At 40.4% G+C, this 16,300-nt stretch overlaps 1 protein-coding gene across 2 annotated transcripts in view; it reads left to right on the top strand.

The window, feature by feature from the left end:
- LOC118429920 (hemicentin-2-like) overlaps positions 1–16,300 on the top strand; it is a 71,079-nt gene that overhangs the window by 32,168 nt on the left and 22,611 nt on the right. For both annotated transcript variants that reach the window (XM_035840548.1, XM_035840547.1), the window contains exon 3: positions 4,247–4,594. In XM_035840548.1, coding sequence (XP_035696441.1) covers positions 4,247–4,594 — 348 coding nt within the window. The remainder of the gene's footprint in view (positions 1–4,246; positions 4,595–16,300) is intronic.

Here is a 16,300-nt window from a genome sequence, read left to right as displayed (position 1 = left end):
CCACCGCGAACATTTTTCCATGGCAGTAAGAGACTACAGTGCATGGTGCCACCGTGATTTTAAACCACCGCGAAAAGTCCTTTTCCCCACTACCGCGGAATTAAATCCCCACGAACTTATATGCATTTACAGTATTCAGGAACAGTAATACACAGTGCCATTGTCTTAAAATTACAGACAAGTATATCTAAAAGTTGTGCCCTTATTCTAGTTTTTTTCTGGGTACTGCGATTTCACGTGCATGTACTACAATTCTGATGAGGCAAGAACATGTTCCATAGGAATTATGGTGTAAAATTAATTGCTATAGGATTGTATCTAGTGCCATTCAAGATTTAAAATCATACTGAACCTATTCATGCAATCTCCAGCACTACATCAAATTTTTGAATCTTCTATAATAACACATTTAATTTTATGATCATCAACCAAAATCACCACCCAAAATTTCAATGAGGTTAGTGACCACTTCGCTCTCTAGGCACTACCTGCTAATTATTCACATATTACTACTAGCATATGTTTCGATCCAGATATGTTATATGATTGCCTCAGGACATCGTGCGATTTTAACGCAAACAAACAAACAAACAAACAAACAAAGAAGCCATGACACAAACATGTGCAGAAGAGGATCGAAGAGAGCATTTTCGGTACTAAGATATATATTTCATACGACGCATGTACGACCATCTTAAGGTCGCCCTCAGTTTGTAATCGTGTGACAATCGCACTCCGTATATGTGACCGCGCACTAAAGGAGCTTGACTGATGTGATTACGCCCAGACCTGAACCGACCAGGCAAACAAAAGACATCAACTTTATAGCTGTAAAGGATATGGCCAACACGTTGAGTTACAACGCGTCTTAACGCTGCATGCTATAACTTCAGTTATTCACCGGGAATGTCGTAAATTTTTCGATCCTTTTCCGGGTTAGGGCTTTACCTTATAAAAGGTGATATGTGAGAACAAGATTGGGGGTTTTCTCATCATGGACTTAACGTTTGAACTTATGAACTTCAGTAAAACTTAACTGAAGTTTTGCAACAAGTCGTAAACTGGGGGCAGGTCTTTGAAGTATATTGCAGCGGAAATCACTGTGTTTTGCGGCACTTGGTAGTACATTGTAGTCTTTCGGCCATGTCACTGTTTGAATGCAACTGATGATGCAATCAGGAAAACGTAATGGGATATTGGGCTTCGTTAAAAGAAAGGCGTCAAAGTTTTACTTTGGTTTTAATCTCTGTCTTCTTTAGTTGCATACTATACTGGATTTTTTATCACCGAATACAGTAGGGGCATCTTCTCTAGGTATTTTTAAAGAACGCTTGCGGATAGATGTGCAAAAGTTAGGTGTGACGGGTCGTTCAGTGTAATATAACCAGCTGCTGCCGCGCCGCGTGCCTGCGAGGCTGGTGTGTTACACTGAAGGGCGATCATACCGGATATATAGAAACATACACAGAATGCCTCCAGCTAATTCATACATAACTTGTATGGCTGTATAAAAATACCAACTATTCTCTCCATTGTTGTTTTAAATCATATCAGTTACCAACTATTGTCAGATTCGTAGAAAGGGGTGTCTCTTGCAATGATGTTGTTGAGAACTAGCATGTGTAACCTCTTCACATGCAACTCACCAAACAATTATAAATGCCCTTATTCTGGGTTATATAAAAGTCATACACATAACCTCAAGTTTATTATTGGTCTCATAAAACTGTAGGAACAAAATATGACCAAGTCATAAAGAATGCTAATATTTCCTATAACACATGTCCCTGACAATAACGTTACACAACATAAAACACGTCATTAGATGATTCGTAAATGTTTTATTATTATGCTAAACATTCTTATTTCGATTACATGATATTTCCATGTCCCTCGTAATGGCGAAAATCATGGAAGACGCGCCAAAACTTTTATTTATGATAGTTAGTGACTTGTTAAGTGCTATTGACGAGTTACCAATTGAATGCACGGAATCTGGTCGTAATGTCTGGAAAGAACGGTTTGCACTATAAAATAATTGCTCGACTTTTACCGGGGGTACAATCAGCGTAGCAGCGCTGTGTGAAGGTCGCGCGCCCTTTATTATAGTAAATACTGGCGTTGCGTTTATGTGTTCCGCGGGGACTTTTTATCTAACGGTAATGGGGAAATCGCCCCCGAGTTAGACAAGGGTGAGAAGACAAAACATGGGCGCATCTGTGCACATACCGGCAATTATGAACAGTTGTGAGGCACGTGTGGACAGGAAAAGGTCTGTAGGAAGCAGTTTGCTAGGGGAATGTAATTGAAAGGAAAGTGAGGAAATTGGCAGGGTTTATCAGATTGAAGACGCTGTGGCCTGTGCGTGGCTGTTCCTGTACTGATATGGTGAAGCTTGTTTTAACCACTCAACGGGTTTCACTTCGTTACGTTTCCCCAAGTGCATGCATATATCATTATAGAAGGTAATATACCATTCACAATGCTGTTGAACGATAAATGCAAATGATGATGGTTTGTTACTTATGCAACTCGAAATGATTGCTACACAAGTAGTGAAAGCAAGTTGAAAAGTTGTAAAATGACCTCAACTCACATCCGAAGAAATCACATTCCGGAAATGATGACCACCGCCATTGGACCAATTCCTTCGTCGAACATCTCAAGTAGAAAAACTTAGTTTTCAAGTAGAAAAACTAAGTAAAAGCTAAACAACAACAACTACACATATTTGAGGAACATACAACCACTCTTTTTGTGATAATTGTGATATTGATGGACAGTTAACATCGGCCTATTATACACACCAATACGCCCAAATAAAGCTAAAAGCATGTAATCTGCCTTTTAAACCATCGTGTTGCTATATGAGAACTTAGATATTAGATATTATTTGCATTTATAGCAATTTGCATTTATAACAATATGCATTTTAAACAAGCAACACCGGTACCCAGCCCTACTCAAAGTATAAGCATAAACATACTCAGTCTGATGATTGCACTGAACTCCCATTTTACGTCATTTCGTCTACTTAGTCGCTATCTTTGTGATGTTATGGTGTTGTTAACAACCATAAGATTATGTTTTGGGGTACTTTATGCCGTCTACGTGCTAACCTTCAGCCTTACACGGTTAACAACATACATTTCAATGACTGCAAGTGATGATACCATGTCATTGGGGGAGGTGCACATTAGCTAATACAATCAATTCACAGTAATATTTAGTGCCAGATCCTTACTTTATACCCATTGCTAGCCTAGTATCACTATGGGTAGATGCATATGGGCATAATATGGATGTGTATAAGCCCGATATGTGTTCATATACAATTTGGTTTTACCTCTTTTGGAATGTACGAACCCACTTACCATACCTGATTATACACGTGAGTCGAAATAGATCAGCTAGCCCAGGTCACAACGGGTCAACGCCATTACATGGTTGGTCCTTCGTAGTTCTTAGAACAGACGCTTCTAAGACAAATTGATTATTGCCGGATGGGACAGATACACATATCAATCGATTTTCTATGACAATATTTGATAATAATGATAATAATATAATGCTTAATTACACACATTTGTGAGGTAGCTTTTCTTGTTGAGGTCGCATGGGTTTGGTATCACCCAATCGATGGGTGCATTATGTTTCTACGATAAAATTATTTTGCATTAACCTCATATTGACCTTGTTTTACTTTTGTTGTCTATTGGACTAGCTTATCACTGTCTTCAATTTCCTATATTAATTCGTAGTTACATTATAATACCTGCTAGTTATCAAGATCTCCTCAGTGTCACTGACGAAATAAAGTACGTGGATGCGCCCGACTGTTTCCAAAATCATATCCAGTTACTTCAGTATACGTAGCTGCTTCTGTAAATGCATTTAAGTTCGTGGGGACTTAGTTTTGTGGTAGCGGGAATAAGGACTTTCCGTGGTAGTTTCAATTTCACGTTAGCACCATGCACTATAGTCTCTTACTGTCATTGAAAATGTTCGCTGTGGTTTTAAGTTCGCGGTGAAGCGGCGACACGAAAACCGCGAACATTTATCCACTGCGAAAATTTCTGCATTTACAGTGTTTTTTGAAGACCTATGATTTATGTATTGTTATGGGCCGACAGGGGGCATATTGTATATATCGTGAGTCATCATCTATTCATTTTGACATATCAAGGTGCCTTTTAATAGAATACAATTAACATGCCCTTGTTCTTTTTTTTTTGTATTTACACAGTAAGCCAAGCAAACGGCCGGATAGGACTTACCTTGCCAGAACGAGTCAACACAATTCTAGACGACCCTGTGACTCTCACCGCCACCTTCGAGACAAATCGTCGTCTTCTCTACCTTTCTTGGGTCAAGGTCGACCCCAAGGACGCCTTAAAGAGGGTTCCCGTCTTCACCTATCATACTGCGAGCGGCTCGGAGGCTTATGGGTACTACGAGGGACGCGTGGAGCTTGTCGGGAAGGCTTCTCTGAAGATTGAGCCAACCAGGATGGAGGACGAGGGGCAGTACATGCTGAACGTCATGATAGAAGGGCTTGGGAACGAGGAGCAGGTGACGCAGCTCCATATCATGGGTACGAGATCACATTGCTTTTTTTCGTCTAGATAGTACAGTCACATGATTTTGAATTTTAGATAATAGTTTGTCGGAGAGAGACGAGAAAAACCATACCTGAATTTGCTTCGCTCACTCGATGGATTTATTCAGTGGTTACAAAAATGACCGAGCCTTATGTCATCACATACACCTCGCGAGGGTCATCAAACCTTTAGTATAACATTAAAATGATGTTATTCTCTTAACTTAGCCTGAGATAGAGTGTTGTACGTAAGAAGTTGCAAGAACTCTTATCTGGAAATACCTGCCGAAGGGATTAAATTCGAACAAAATTGTAACTAAAAGTAAATCAACCTCTTCTCTAAGAAAGAAATTTCACAGGATGTAAAAAAGCTCACGCAGTTTAAAAAGTTGGATGTGTTAGCTAAGGTTAATAGTTTTACCCAAGACGACGCGCGCGGAAATGGATATTGTAATGGGTTCCTGAACGGCGGACGGAAGAACGCTGAAAGTCATTAAGTTTAGACTTGTTCCAAGTTGCAAAGATGGTAATAGAACATGTCTTGGCTCCACAGCATACCTGACGACTTTTCAAACGGGAGATATTAGAATAAATATTAAGGTTATTATTTCTGTAAGCATATTTAGAGACTGTTTCTCTCTGTGCACCACTTTGTCATTAGATCCGGAATGGGTTCTCTAAAAGTTTTAATCAGAACAAATGAATAGCCAGTAGATAACCAATCATTAAAGCTAGCGTTTTTTTCGCCGCAAGTTCATTAGGTCCCCATTTCGTTAGATGAAAACCAGGATGACGAAAACTATGATTACCCCGATAAAATTTCATGTAATGGTAGGTAGTTCTCAGCGTCATGACGAGGTGGGGAAAATTTCAGCCCTCTTATATTTTTTTGGAACTACAGGGGCGCTTTTGTCAAGACATTCCAAAAGAGGATAACTGCAGAAAGATGCAAAGGATTGACATAATTCTAGCCGTGCAGGTAGCTTTTTTCGGGGTGGGGGGGGGGGGGCACAAAAGTACATTATGATCGACATGTTATGCGTTAACATACACACACAAATCTGAAACATACACTTATTAGCAAGTAAAATTCGTTTGGACAACTGGAATATTTGCTCATTCGACTTCGACATGTCCCTAGGCAGTCATCTCCTCGGCTGAAATATCGTCCAATACAGATACAGGTAGATACAGACCTGTTATACAAGGCTCATTTGTTTAACAGCAGAGTTCAGTGACTTTCCGTACACATTCACAGGACATTTACCTAGTCTCATATCATCGCTATGGGGATGTGACCCCGAAATGCTCCTTTGTAGAATCGAGCCAGGATCAAACACAGCCAGAACTTAATATCCGCCAGACAATGATAGATGTACGGGATAATGTTCACAGCACACCGGTGAACAAGTCCTAGGGGGCCTTCGAGCTATCAGATAACATTATGCCGTGAAGTACCATAACATAGTATGAACTACCTGCTAGAGTCAAGGTGCGCTCCCTTTGAACGATTCTTAGAGATAAAGAACGAATTTTCTTTCTTTGTGTGTATTTTGTCGTCGTCTAAGTCATACTTTTACGTATCACGCAACATCTAAATTATAAAAAATCGGAGAAAATAACGAAAAAGTGACGCAGTGAACGAACCCCGCAATGACGCAAGCTTGACACAAGTGCGGTGGGATCGCATCTTTAGCGATAGTAAGTCCTTACCAGAATAAGCGATAGCAAGTCCTCATCAATAAAAATCGTAAAAGGTAATTCGGGGAAGAATGAAGAAGTAAAGGATCAGATGTTTTTGCTCAGTTTGAATTCTCCTACACAGGAACATTCAACGGCGCCAGCAAACCGCCTCTTTTCTGTACTCTGCTATCTCAACCGTCACAATCAGTCCCTGATCGCCCTGCTTATAGATATTATAATGAGCTAACCCTTATGCGAGATCACTTCTGAAAACTGAAAGGCCCATTCTCTCCCACAGATGTTGGATCGGCTCCTATAACTCGATTCAGTCAGGCTACTTAATAGGAAATCTTATACTTTAGACTTCGAAATGTAAAGATAGTTTGCTGTGGGTATACAAAATGGACGAAAAAAAAAGCAAAGAGGACAATATTTTGGTTGTCAAAAATCCATCTCAAAGAAATATTCTGTGCTTTCAGTCGCCCAACTTTCATAAAACAATATCAAATTATGAAATCGAGTGAAGATCACCGGTAAACCTTTAACTCTATCGCAGAATAATACATGGATCCCCATTGGTGTATCGAACTGTTAAGGCTTAGAGTGCAAGAAAGTGGGTCAAAAGAGCACGTCGCTTCCAGTTGATTCACCCGTAGAGTGCCATCTTCACCTGACCTTTGCCTTAAGGGGATGTACAGAAATCAACTCCCCTAATGTTAGAGATCGCTGCGTAATCGCCTTTTCAATAGTAGAGACATTTGTCGTCTTCTGAAAAACTGCACATATGGCCCACTTGTAGTGGACAGTGTCATTAATCACTGCATACAAGTGCGTAATTATGTGACACGAGGGACGCTCCTACTATAGACCTGATGAGTGTTGACATGTTTTGCTGCAGGCGCGTGTTCCAATCTGTATTGATATCTGAGAGAACGGCAAATAAAAGAGAATGTTTATGCATCCTGAAGGTAAAATGTTGGACAAGCTGTTACAAGGAGAAGGCAAAAATATCGACCCATTTGGCGACAAGAGACTTTGGCTTACTTCCTGGAAAGGTGGCTAGCTTGATAACATAAACTATTGATATATTTGTAGCCCAATGCATTTTAAACATTTCCCGGAACTTTCTTCTTTAACTGAAAGATTTTATCGTTTTCTGTGAGTACTGTAAATGCAGAAATGTTTGTGGTAGTTTTTATGTTTGCGGTTTTCGCGGTGGCCGCTTCACAGCGAACTTAAAATCACCGCAAACATTTTTTTCCATTACAGTATGTGACTACAGTCTATGGCACTACCGCGAACTTTAAACCACCGCGAACACTCCATTTTCCCGCTACCACGAAAGTAAATCCCGCGAACTTTATACTATAATTATAGTAGTTGAATTGCACATTTGTCATTTTGACACACACAGAGGGTTATCCCCAAAATCTGTTTTAAGTTTGAAAAGCAATGCGATTCAATATAGGGATTGGATTTTATCGCTTTTTTTCTAACGTTGTCGCTTTATGTTATTCGTAAATAAAAAAAAAGTACTGTATTCAGTACAAGTATAAGAAACTTTCAACAACATCATAGCACATCTATTTTTGACTACTTCTTTTCAAAGTCATCTGGTTGAGATTTAGGTTCCTTGTGTATCTTGTTTCAAGTGGGTGTTAACCCCTGGGCAATGAAAAACGCGTTTACGGTACACAAGATACCTATAAGATCCATCAATTTATCATGGCCCTCCATGGTCGCCTAAGCTAAAGAAAAGACGTACTCTATCCTCTTATCCTCATCTTAGAGTCTTAAGGGTCATTGGCCTTTTCTGAGATCAAGGCTTAGCGGCAAACAAAATCATAACATGACACCATAGCAGATATATTGATGGAATTAAGGGTAATGGGCAGTGCACACGAAACGGCTACGGTTTGAGAGTTCCAAATAGGGTCTGCACGTTTGAAGCCAAAGCCTTGCTAGGGCGTTCTTTCGGTATTCGCTTATCATAGGAAACTATTACTTTCAAACTTGTAAGTCCTATTACGACAGGGGGTGATGGCGCACAACCGAACAACTCCATCATGATTTTGTGAGGGATTTTGCAATATCGCATGAAGCTGTAATCCAGCACCAATGGCGCGCTGAGGAAAGTATCGGCTAATACATCTCCTCTTTGAAGATAGCGTCTGGAAGCTTCGTTCAGGCGCCGGAGGAAAATATTGGAACTGAAAAGTTACGTTGTGCCGTAAATTACTTCGCATGTGGAACAAATTTGATCCTGGCGGCCCGGAGAAAGAGAGAAGCGTAACGAACACGAATGTACCGACAGCATGTGCATGCCGTGATCGTATCTGGTAAGGACGTCAGCGGGCATTACGCAGATGGTATACCATATTGGAAGGCGACATCGCGTGGCGTAATCGGCAGCACGATGGGCGTAGGCCCGAAAGGTCCCGAGTTTGAAACATGCCGTATCACTAATCGTGTGCCATTGGGAAAGGCACTTTACACGACTTTCCTCACTTTAAGTTAATCGAATAAAAATGAGTATCATTCACCAGGAGGAATAGTGACGTATCAGTCACTAATGGAGATTCTAACTAAAAAATAGCCCAAACCAAACATCTTATTCGACAAAACTATCAGCATGTATGAAATGCATGGCTTGCAAAGTCTCTAACAAAAAAGTACAAAAGGCAGTAGCCACGTTGTCAGACGTATGTTTTAATTCTGATGTATGGTATAAGCTTATCATACAATTGTAATAGTATGATTATGATTATAACTTGTTGTCATTGATTTCCATACTAATGAAGAAAATAGCGACAACCATAAGGCTGGCTGTAAATCATGTGCTGATGACACACCGATTATTTCATAAACAAGTTTGCGATATCGCTTACTGCGAAGCATTTTTGGCAATGTTTTTTGTATGCTTGGAGGCTATACTAGATGAATTAACATTTTATTGTATTTGACAATATGATAGCGAAGTCTTTGTTTCCGTATATACGGAAATGGACTCCCGTCATATACAGAACATTTCACCGATCATCAGTCGTATAATATAACAGGGTGACTAGATATTTAGTTTTAAGAACCCAAGGCCATGCATTTAAGTGGGGTTCAATAGAAGCGACAACGTTGAGGACCCCCAAAAACTTTGGTGAACAATTGTTTTCAAAACTTTTAAAGGAATTAGAGATAAAGCCTCGGAGGTAAATAAAGGTTTTCCGTTTACATAACCTAAGTAAACATCCTCTTTTGATCGATCCTGTTTAAGTGTGAGTTAGAATAATAGCAATAGTGTTATCTACATTCACACTCACGGCAATAGCAGTCGTTTGCTTGCTTTCTCACCATACTTAATGGGGGTGCGCACTATTCATCACACCACATCAGGTACGCAATAAGCCTCAGGGGTCCTTTATATGGTGTAGACCAGGGTCGTTTCTAGAACTGTATCAGTGATGATAAAGGGCTCTTTTATACAATGAGAACATTTACATGTCAAAATTGTCTTCTGCAGACAATTATGAATTGTGCACACTAAGGTCCCAAGTTACCTCTCCTTCTTCTTTAACAATCATTTGCAAAAACTGGCCTGCTATTTCACTCGTCTCCTATAGCATATGCCTGCCGCTAACGGTTTCACCCTTGTGTCCATTTACTCCCATGATCCACATCTATGTTTGATACAACCATTTGTTTGGAAACGCCCGGATCGGTGCTTTGACAGTATCCTGGGGCGACCACTGCCGTCTCGATTACTCTTATGACTACTATACTTAAGGGCACTGTTTTGAAGTTCCCCACCCTGCATCTCTATTTCAGCAGTAGCCCACAGTGTTCTGTCGCTGAAGTGGTTTGAAAACCCTGCGGCTGTAACCAGTCTTTCTTCAACTCATGTTCATCGCCAGCTTCCTAGCTGTCGAAATGTTTTTTTCTGACTGCAACGGTCCTAGTCTTCTATCATTGAGATCTACCCTCAGTAAGCTCAATAGGTTCTTGTAGTATATAGGAGAATTATTTTTACACAACCATTAGGTACTTTCATAGTTTACGTTTCAATGTCTCTCAGGGCTTCTAACTGGAGTTCTGCTTCTCACCGATATATTGTAGCCGATGTAGGTGGCGCTTTTGCGGTGAGAAAACAATCCCGAACGTGGCTAAGCTTGTAAACCCCCCCCCGTCCCGTTTAGAATAGCGGTGAGAAGCAGAACTCCAGTTAGAAGCTCTGACGAAGGTGTCTGAGAGTCATCGAAACGTAAGCTATGTAAGTACCTACTGGTTGTGTAAAAAAATAATTCTCCTATAATCTATATTGTACCAACCTGATGAAACTATTCTCGGAGGTTCTTGTAGTGTATCGTTTTCTGGGTTTGTAGGTGTTTGTTGACAATTCCCTATCAATTGCAAGGCATTCTCAGAATGTGTCCGGACACAGAAGACCACAGATGGCATGTTTCAGCTCTATTTCAACTCGTAGTAAAGACGGTTTTGACAAAGCCTGAGAATCTACTGCTAACTCGAAATTCATTTCCTACTTCATATCTTCCTGAAAGTTGAAATGTTGAAGCTTAATGTCCATCTATATAAATAAACTATAATGAACCTAATAAACCAGGCTGCATTTCTATGACCTCTTTGAAAAGTTGACTTGAGTCGTTGTAGCTAATAGGTTGGACATGATTCCAAGATATGATTAATGGAAATAACGCTATGTACCTACGTAAATGAACGCAAAAACTATAATTAAGTAAGTTTCAGAAAAAGATTGCTTTTCTTCTTCCGTATGCATATTCAATCTAAGATGCCAACTTGATCGATACCAAAACTGTTCCGTCCAAAATCCTTCGTTTTCAATACTAATCCTGTATTTTTCCAAATCGGGATGGAGTAAATAAAATCTCCTATCCCTTGAGGGTAGATAAAGCAAAATCGATTTTCTACTTTTATTGAGAAACTCCTTCAGTGTTATTCGACCAAAAATGTACTACTAATACACTGGTTTAGTTCTGCTAGTCAAAGATTCTTGTCTTGATGGGCATAACGTTACCGTCTTCAACTAAAGAGTAAACGACTACATCTTACATAGTCATTTGGATATTTTTGATATTCATGATTTCATTCCTGATCTCGTGTTGTTCGGGCTCATATCTGAACTCACTTTTACAAAGTTCATACTCATTGGATACTAGTAGCGTAGAAAAGCACCTGCATGTATATGTTCAAAGGTTAGGTGTGACAGGTCGTTCAGTGTTATGAAAAATACTTTATTAAAAGTTGTGCTTCGCAGCCCCCCCCCCCCCCCAAAAAAAACGGCTGAATTACGCAACAGATTCAAAAAGACTCCAAGTGTCTACTAACAACTCACTGGTTCATTAACACATTAAAGTCGAGTGTCTGCTTTCGTGTGACCATACACCTTAAAAACTGAATGCTTAAAAGAGATAAGTCGGCATATACAATAAAATTGGAGAGTTCTGGTGTCCATTTGTTAACAATATTTACATGCCCTGGTTGTGGAGTTCTATCGCCTGATACAGAAACGACTTTTGCATTCTTTGAGTTCTGCATTTGTGCACAGCCATGTGGTTTTTATTCCGTAGCGCCCATCCAGTCTTGTGTAATCTGCTGCTCGGAACCATGGAGTGGATCGGGTGTTTAGCGTCCTGCATTTGACTGAAGAGAGTTGATATACCCAGCTTTTGCCGCGCCGCGTGCCTGTGAAGCTGGTGTGTTACGCCTAAGGGCGGTTTTACTGGACATTTAGATACTTTACATTCTAGTTTCGTTTTCGTCTTTGCTTACGATGCCCCTTCAAATGGCACACTTCATTAATATCCAGAATTGTAGAATAGTGAAATAAATCTTTGCCTTTAACTGACATGATATGTATCAGGTTAGTTCATTTCATCCTCAGAATGATATGTATACCTGTCATGCACAACTATACAGTGAACTTATTCTTTAACAGTTAATGAGAGTCAGATAGATTAGATGTCACAGGCAAAGGGTAAGGAAATAACCAGTGATGTATATCATGCCAGAAAGTCAATATATAGAATAGAGTGCAGCTCTATACTTTATATATAATCAAAACCAAATGAAAATGGATATGTCCTACAGTAACCCGACAAACATATAACCTCGAACTTTACCTTAAGGGAAGTGATTTATCAGAAACTATCTTAAGTTTAAAAAGTGTTTTGAGACTTGATGAAAGTTGTCTGCTTTGCTGTCCTCTCGAGTAAGGCCAAGTGTAGGAAAAATGCCACTTACTTTCCTCCTTTGCGGAAGAACCAAGGTAAAGTAGCGCTTCGAGCAGGCAATACATTGGGGCGATGTATAAACCCTGATTCGTCGAAATGGACTCCTTCATTTTGGATCTTACTTCAGGGCATACTTACATGGAAAAGATTGGAGCCAAATGTGAAATGGAAGCTATTAATCAAAAGTAAGAGAGAGCGACAATACCCTGCCATGAGCGAGAGAGAGAAAGAGAGAGAGTGAATCATAAGTTATCTTAAACGCCTAAGCGCATCAAAACTTGGTAAAAAGACGTTGTGGCGATTTGTGTCTACCGCAGAATGAAGGTTGACTCCTGGTATGGTGAATGTAGTAAAACATTAACGGTTCACGATTTACTGCACCAGGCAATATTCGAACTATGTTGAGGTTGGTGTCATATAACGTTACAGCGTCAATGAAGAGAGAGTCGCCGTGTGATTTTGCACAAATCTTAGGAACAACTGTGACACCAGATCACCTTGATCCGTAGGGTAACCTGTATCCGTTATTTTTTAACAACAATGTATTTAGAGATATCAGGTGGACATGTTATGGTTTCAAACTGCAATATTTTGAAAATAGTACAATTTGAATCCACCGTTTATCGACTTGATATCCCTGGATACCCTGTTTTGCAACATACCGGAATCGGATATAGGTTACCCCGCAGATAAAGGTGAACTAATCTTACAGTCCATTCTGTTTCTAATACTTTGTAGCTGTACGCTCCAGCTCAAACTCGGACCTCTGAGAGATTTGTTTTGTAAAGAAGTTCTGACAAAAATAAGTACATTAAACTTATACCCATGTACTGCTGGGCCCGTTTACATACGGGATGGACATATTTAACCCTTGCCATGCTGAGCTGTCTTGTTATGAGTTTTGGTTATTTCTCATGTAAAAGTTGCATACCACTGCAAAGCCTGTCGAATGGGGGAGTAAATCTGCAGCAGCAGCACAGAACAGGTCAAGTTTTACTTATCAGATGAAGCCATCAGCTTTGGAACGTTTCATTGACCAAAAAATAGCCAGCAGGACTTACGAGGATTCACTTATAGTACCGCAAATATACTGTTTATTTCATTTGCCGTATCTACCGTCTTCACTGCGAAAAAGGTTACATGTGCTGGTCTGTGATACCGGCAATTATTTTGTCCTTCCCCCGGTCATTCACACTCAAATCACTGCAATGGCCATAAAAGGCCCATTACAAAAACATCGAATCGGGCAATTTATAACGGTACTTAATGCCACTGTTTTACTGCATTGCTCGGGAGAATGGTCCATTTATCTCCGCCCCTTGCCGGAGGTACGACATAAATTTGAGCGATGGTAACGTATCTAAGGCTCTAAAACAGGAAAACGTATGACTCCACGCGTAAGAATACTCCCTCGAGAGACGGCTTGATGCATCCTATAAAATTGTTGTTATTGTTATTGGGTGGGCCGACTACTCTCTTTTGGCAGCCAGGAGCTAAATTGCGAGGAGCGTACGATAGGCGGGGCTAAATCGTAAGGGTCTGGAGCGAGCTGTCATTCGGCGCCACTCAGGTGACCTCAATACGACAGCAATTGCCCCAGGTGCGGTCAAGGGACTGTAGGTTTTGAACCACTCACACCGCACCATCGCGCGTGTGGTGGGTTCTTCAACGTGCCTGGGGTATGGCTCTCCCCAGACACAGGACCTCCATTTTACGTCATATCCGAGGGACGGCCCTAGCTGAAGCTATTTAAGTACTCATTTTCACCTGAGTAGAGTGAGGAAAGCTTAAAGAGCTCCCAAGGGCACAAGATCGGTGACACGCAGCCGGATTCGAACTCGAGACCTCTCGGTCCCGATGCAAACACGCTGTCACTGCGCCACGCGATCTCACTGTAATGTAACATAAGGCCTAGTGGGAAGATATCACTCATCAGCTGACCACCTACATCCCAGGGTCTGAGACAGGCTCCGGAGAAAACAAGAAGGTTAAAAAGAGACCCCCTTGAAACTACATGTATAGTCTGCAAAGCTACTTAGAAAGGAACCTTTTTTTCCAAAAAATGTTTCACCGCAGCCTTTCGTCAAGCTACTCGCACGCACTACTGTACTATTAGGCTCGCCCTGTAGTATTGTGTGCGAGCAAAATATAATAGGCACTGGAAGAAGAGGGATAGGCTCAGCTTTCCATTACCGTTTCCCTCCCCCTCCCCCAAAAAACGGGACCACCTTTATATTTACATTTTACAAACGGAGAAAGCGTTCGATTACACCAGTTAAATACAGAACAGTTCTGAAAGTGAAGGCAGCCTATTCTCATCTAAAGACAAATCAAATGTACTGGCGACTTTTACCCTGAGCATAAATGATATATCGCTCGCTGTCGAAAGTTGCCAGATATTATTAGCCATCTCGGCGGAACGGGCGCAGTAGTCCACACCAGAGGTTAGGCGGGTCAGCGCAGGGGCAATCCTTGCATTCAACACGCATTGCCATTCTGTTGCACCCGTTGTGGATATACATTGCCTAATACTGGAAAAAAATCATCAACCAAAGACTAATAAAACGACGTATCCTAACTTGGCGATAAGAATGTGAAGGATATTTGTTTGGGTATACAAGACAAATGTGCAGAGTTTTTGTGTAGCTGAACTACCAAACGGAAAATTAAAGAACTGCTACTAACAGGCGTCGATTTGATTATGGAAAAACACTCTGGACTCCAGTCCATAACTCCAAAATGCTTTACCCGATAAACTTTAAATTTTCATTGAGTACATACCAAAGCGTAATGAATATATGCAGAAAGCATCAATGGGTCCCTTAGGACTAGGCCAATTATACTATAATTATATATAATTATACATAATAATTTGGGGGTATTATAAATAGTCATATATAACACATTTCACCATTATACATAATTGTATATAACCCATTTCACCATTATATATAACCATTTCACCATTGTACTGGATAAAATTATTCAACTAAAGACTAATAAAATAACGTAACATAATTTGGCGATACGATTGTGCAGAATGTCTGTTTGGGTAGCTGCACTAAAAATAAAATCAAAGAAATACCTCCTCTTATCATGCAGCGTAATAGTGTAATATTAGATTCATATGGATACCCTTTAGAGTGCTTAAACAGAATTTAGCTATATTATGTAATTAATTGTCTATCTGGGTAAATACATTCCGGTATGTTATTACTCAATGATGAAATCTAGTGGTCGTATAATTTTAACGTTATTTCGTACAGTTATCAACCTAGTTGTTGTATCCTAGATGCGATTCTATCCCAGAAGCGCCTTTGAGACATCCGGCCAGAACACGTCGCAGGCGAAGGAGCTCCTTCTGAATATAAAGAGTGCGCTCCGATCGGCATAAGGAACGTGTTTATCCAGAACGTGCACTGGGGGGGGTGGGGGGTGCATGGTTAGATTGTGACAGAAAATTGCATATAAATAAAATAGATTAACATAGTTTGGATATACTTAAAGCAAATCATTTGTTAATCTGTATATCGAGGCCAACTAAGTTGGTTTTTCAGCTGCACGCCTCGACCAATTAGAGATTGATACATGCACCCGTGGCCGCACGGATTTAGTCAACCAAATATTTGATGCGACACCGGATTGAACTTAAAGTAGTCGAAGTTCCGATATACTGACAAATACTCCATGGTAAAACCATCATTAAGGGCAGCACGTAGTTTTCATCTTAAGTCACGCGGTGATAAATACAGGAACC

The sequence above is a fragment of the Branchiostoma floridae genome, chromosome 14 (genome assembly GCF_000003815.2).
Source record: "Branchiostoma floridae strain S238N-H82 chromosome 14, Bfl_VNyyK, whole genome shotgun sequence".
Taxonomy (NCBI): domain Eukaryota; kingdom Metazoa; phylum Chordata; class Leptocardii; order Amphioxiformes; family Branchiostomatidae; genus Branchiostoma; species Branchiostoma floridae.
Note: the sequence above shows the minus strand (reverse complement) of the source record. Positions and strands in the feature narration are given on the sequence as shown.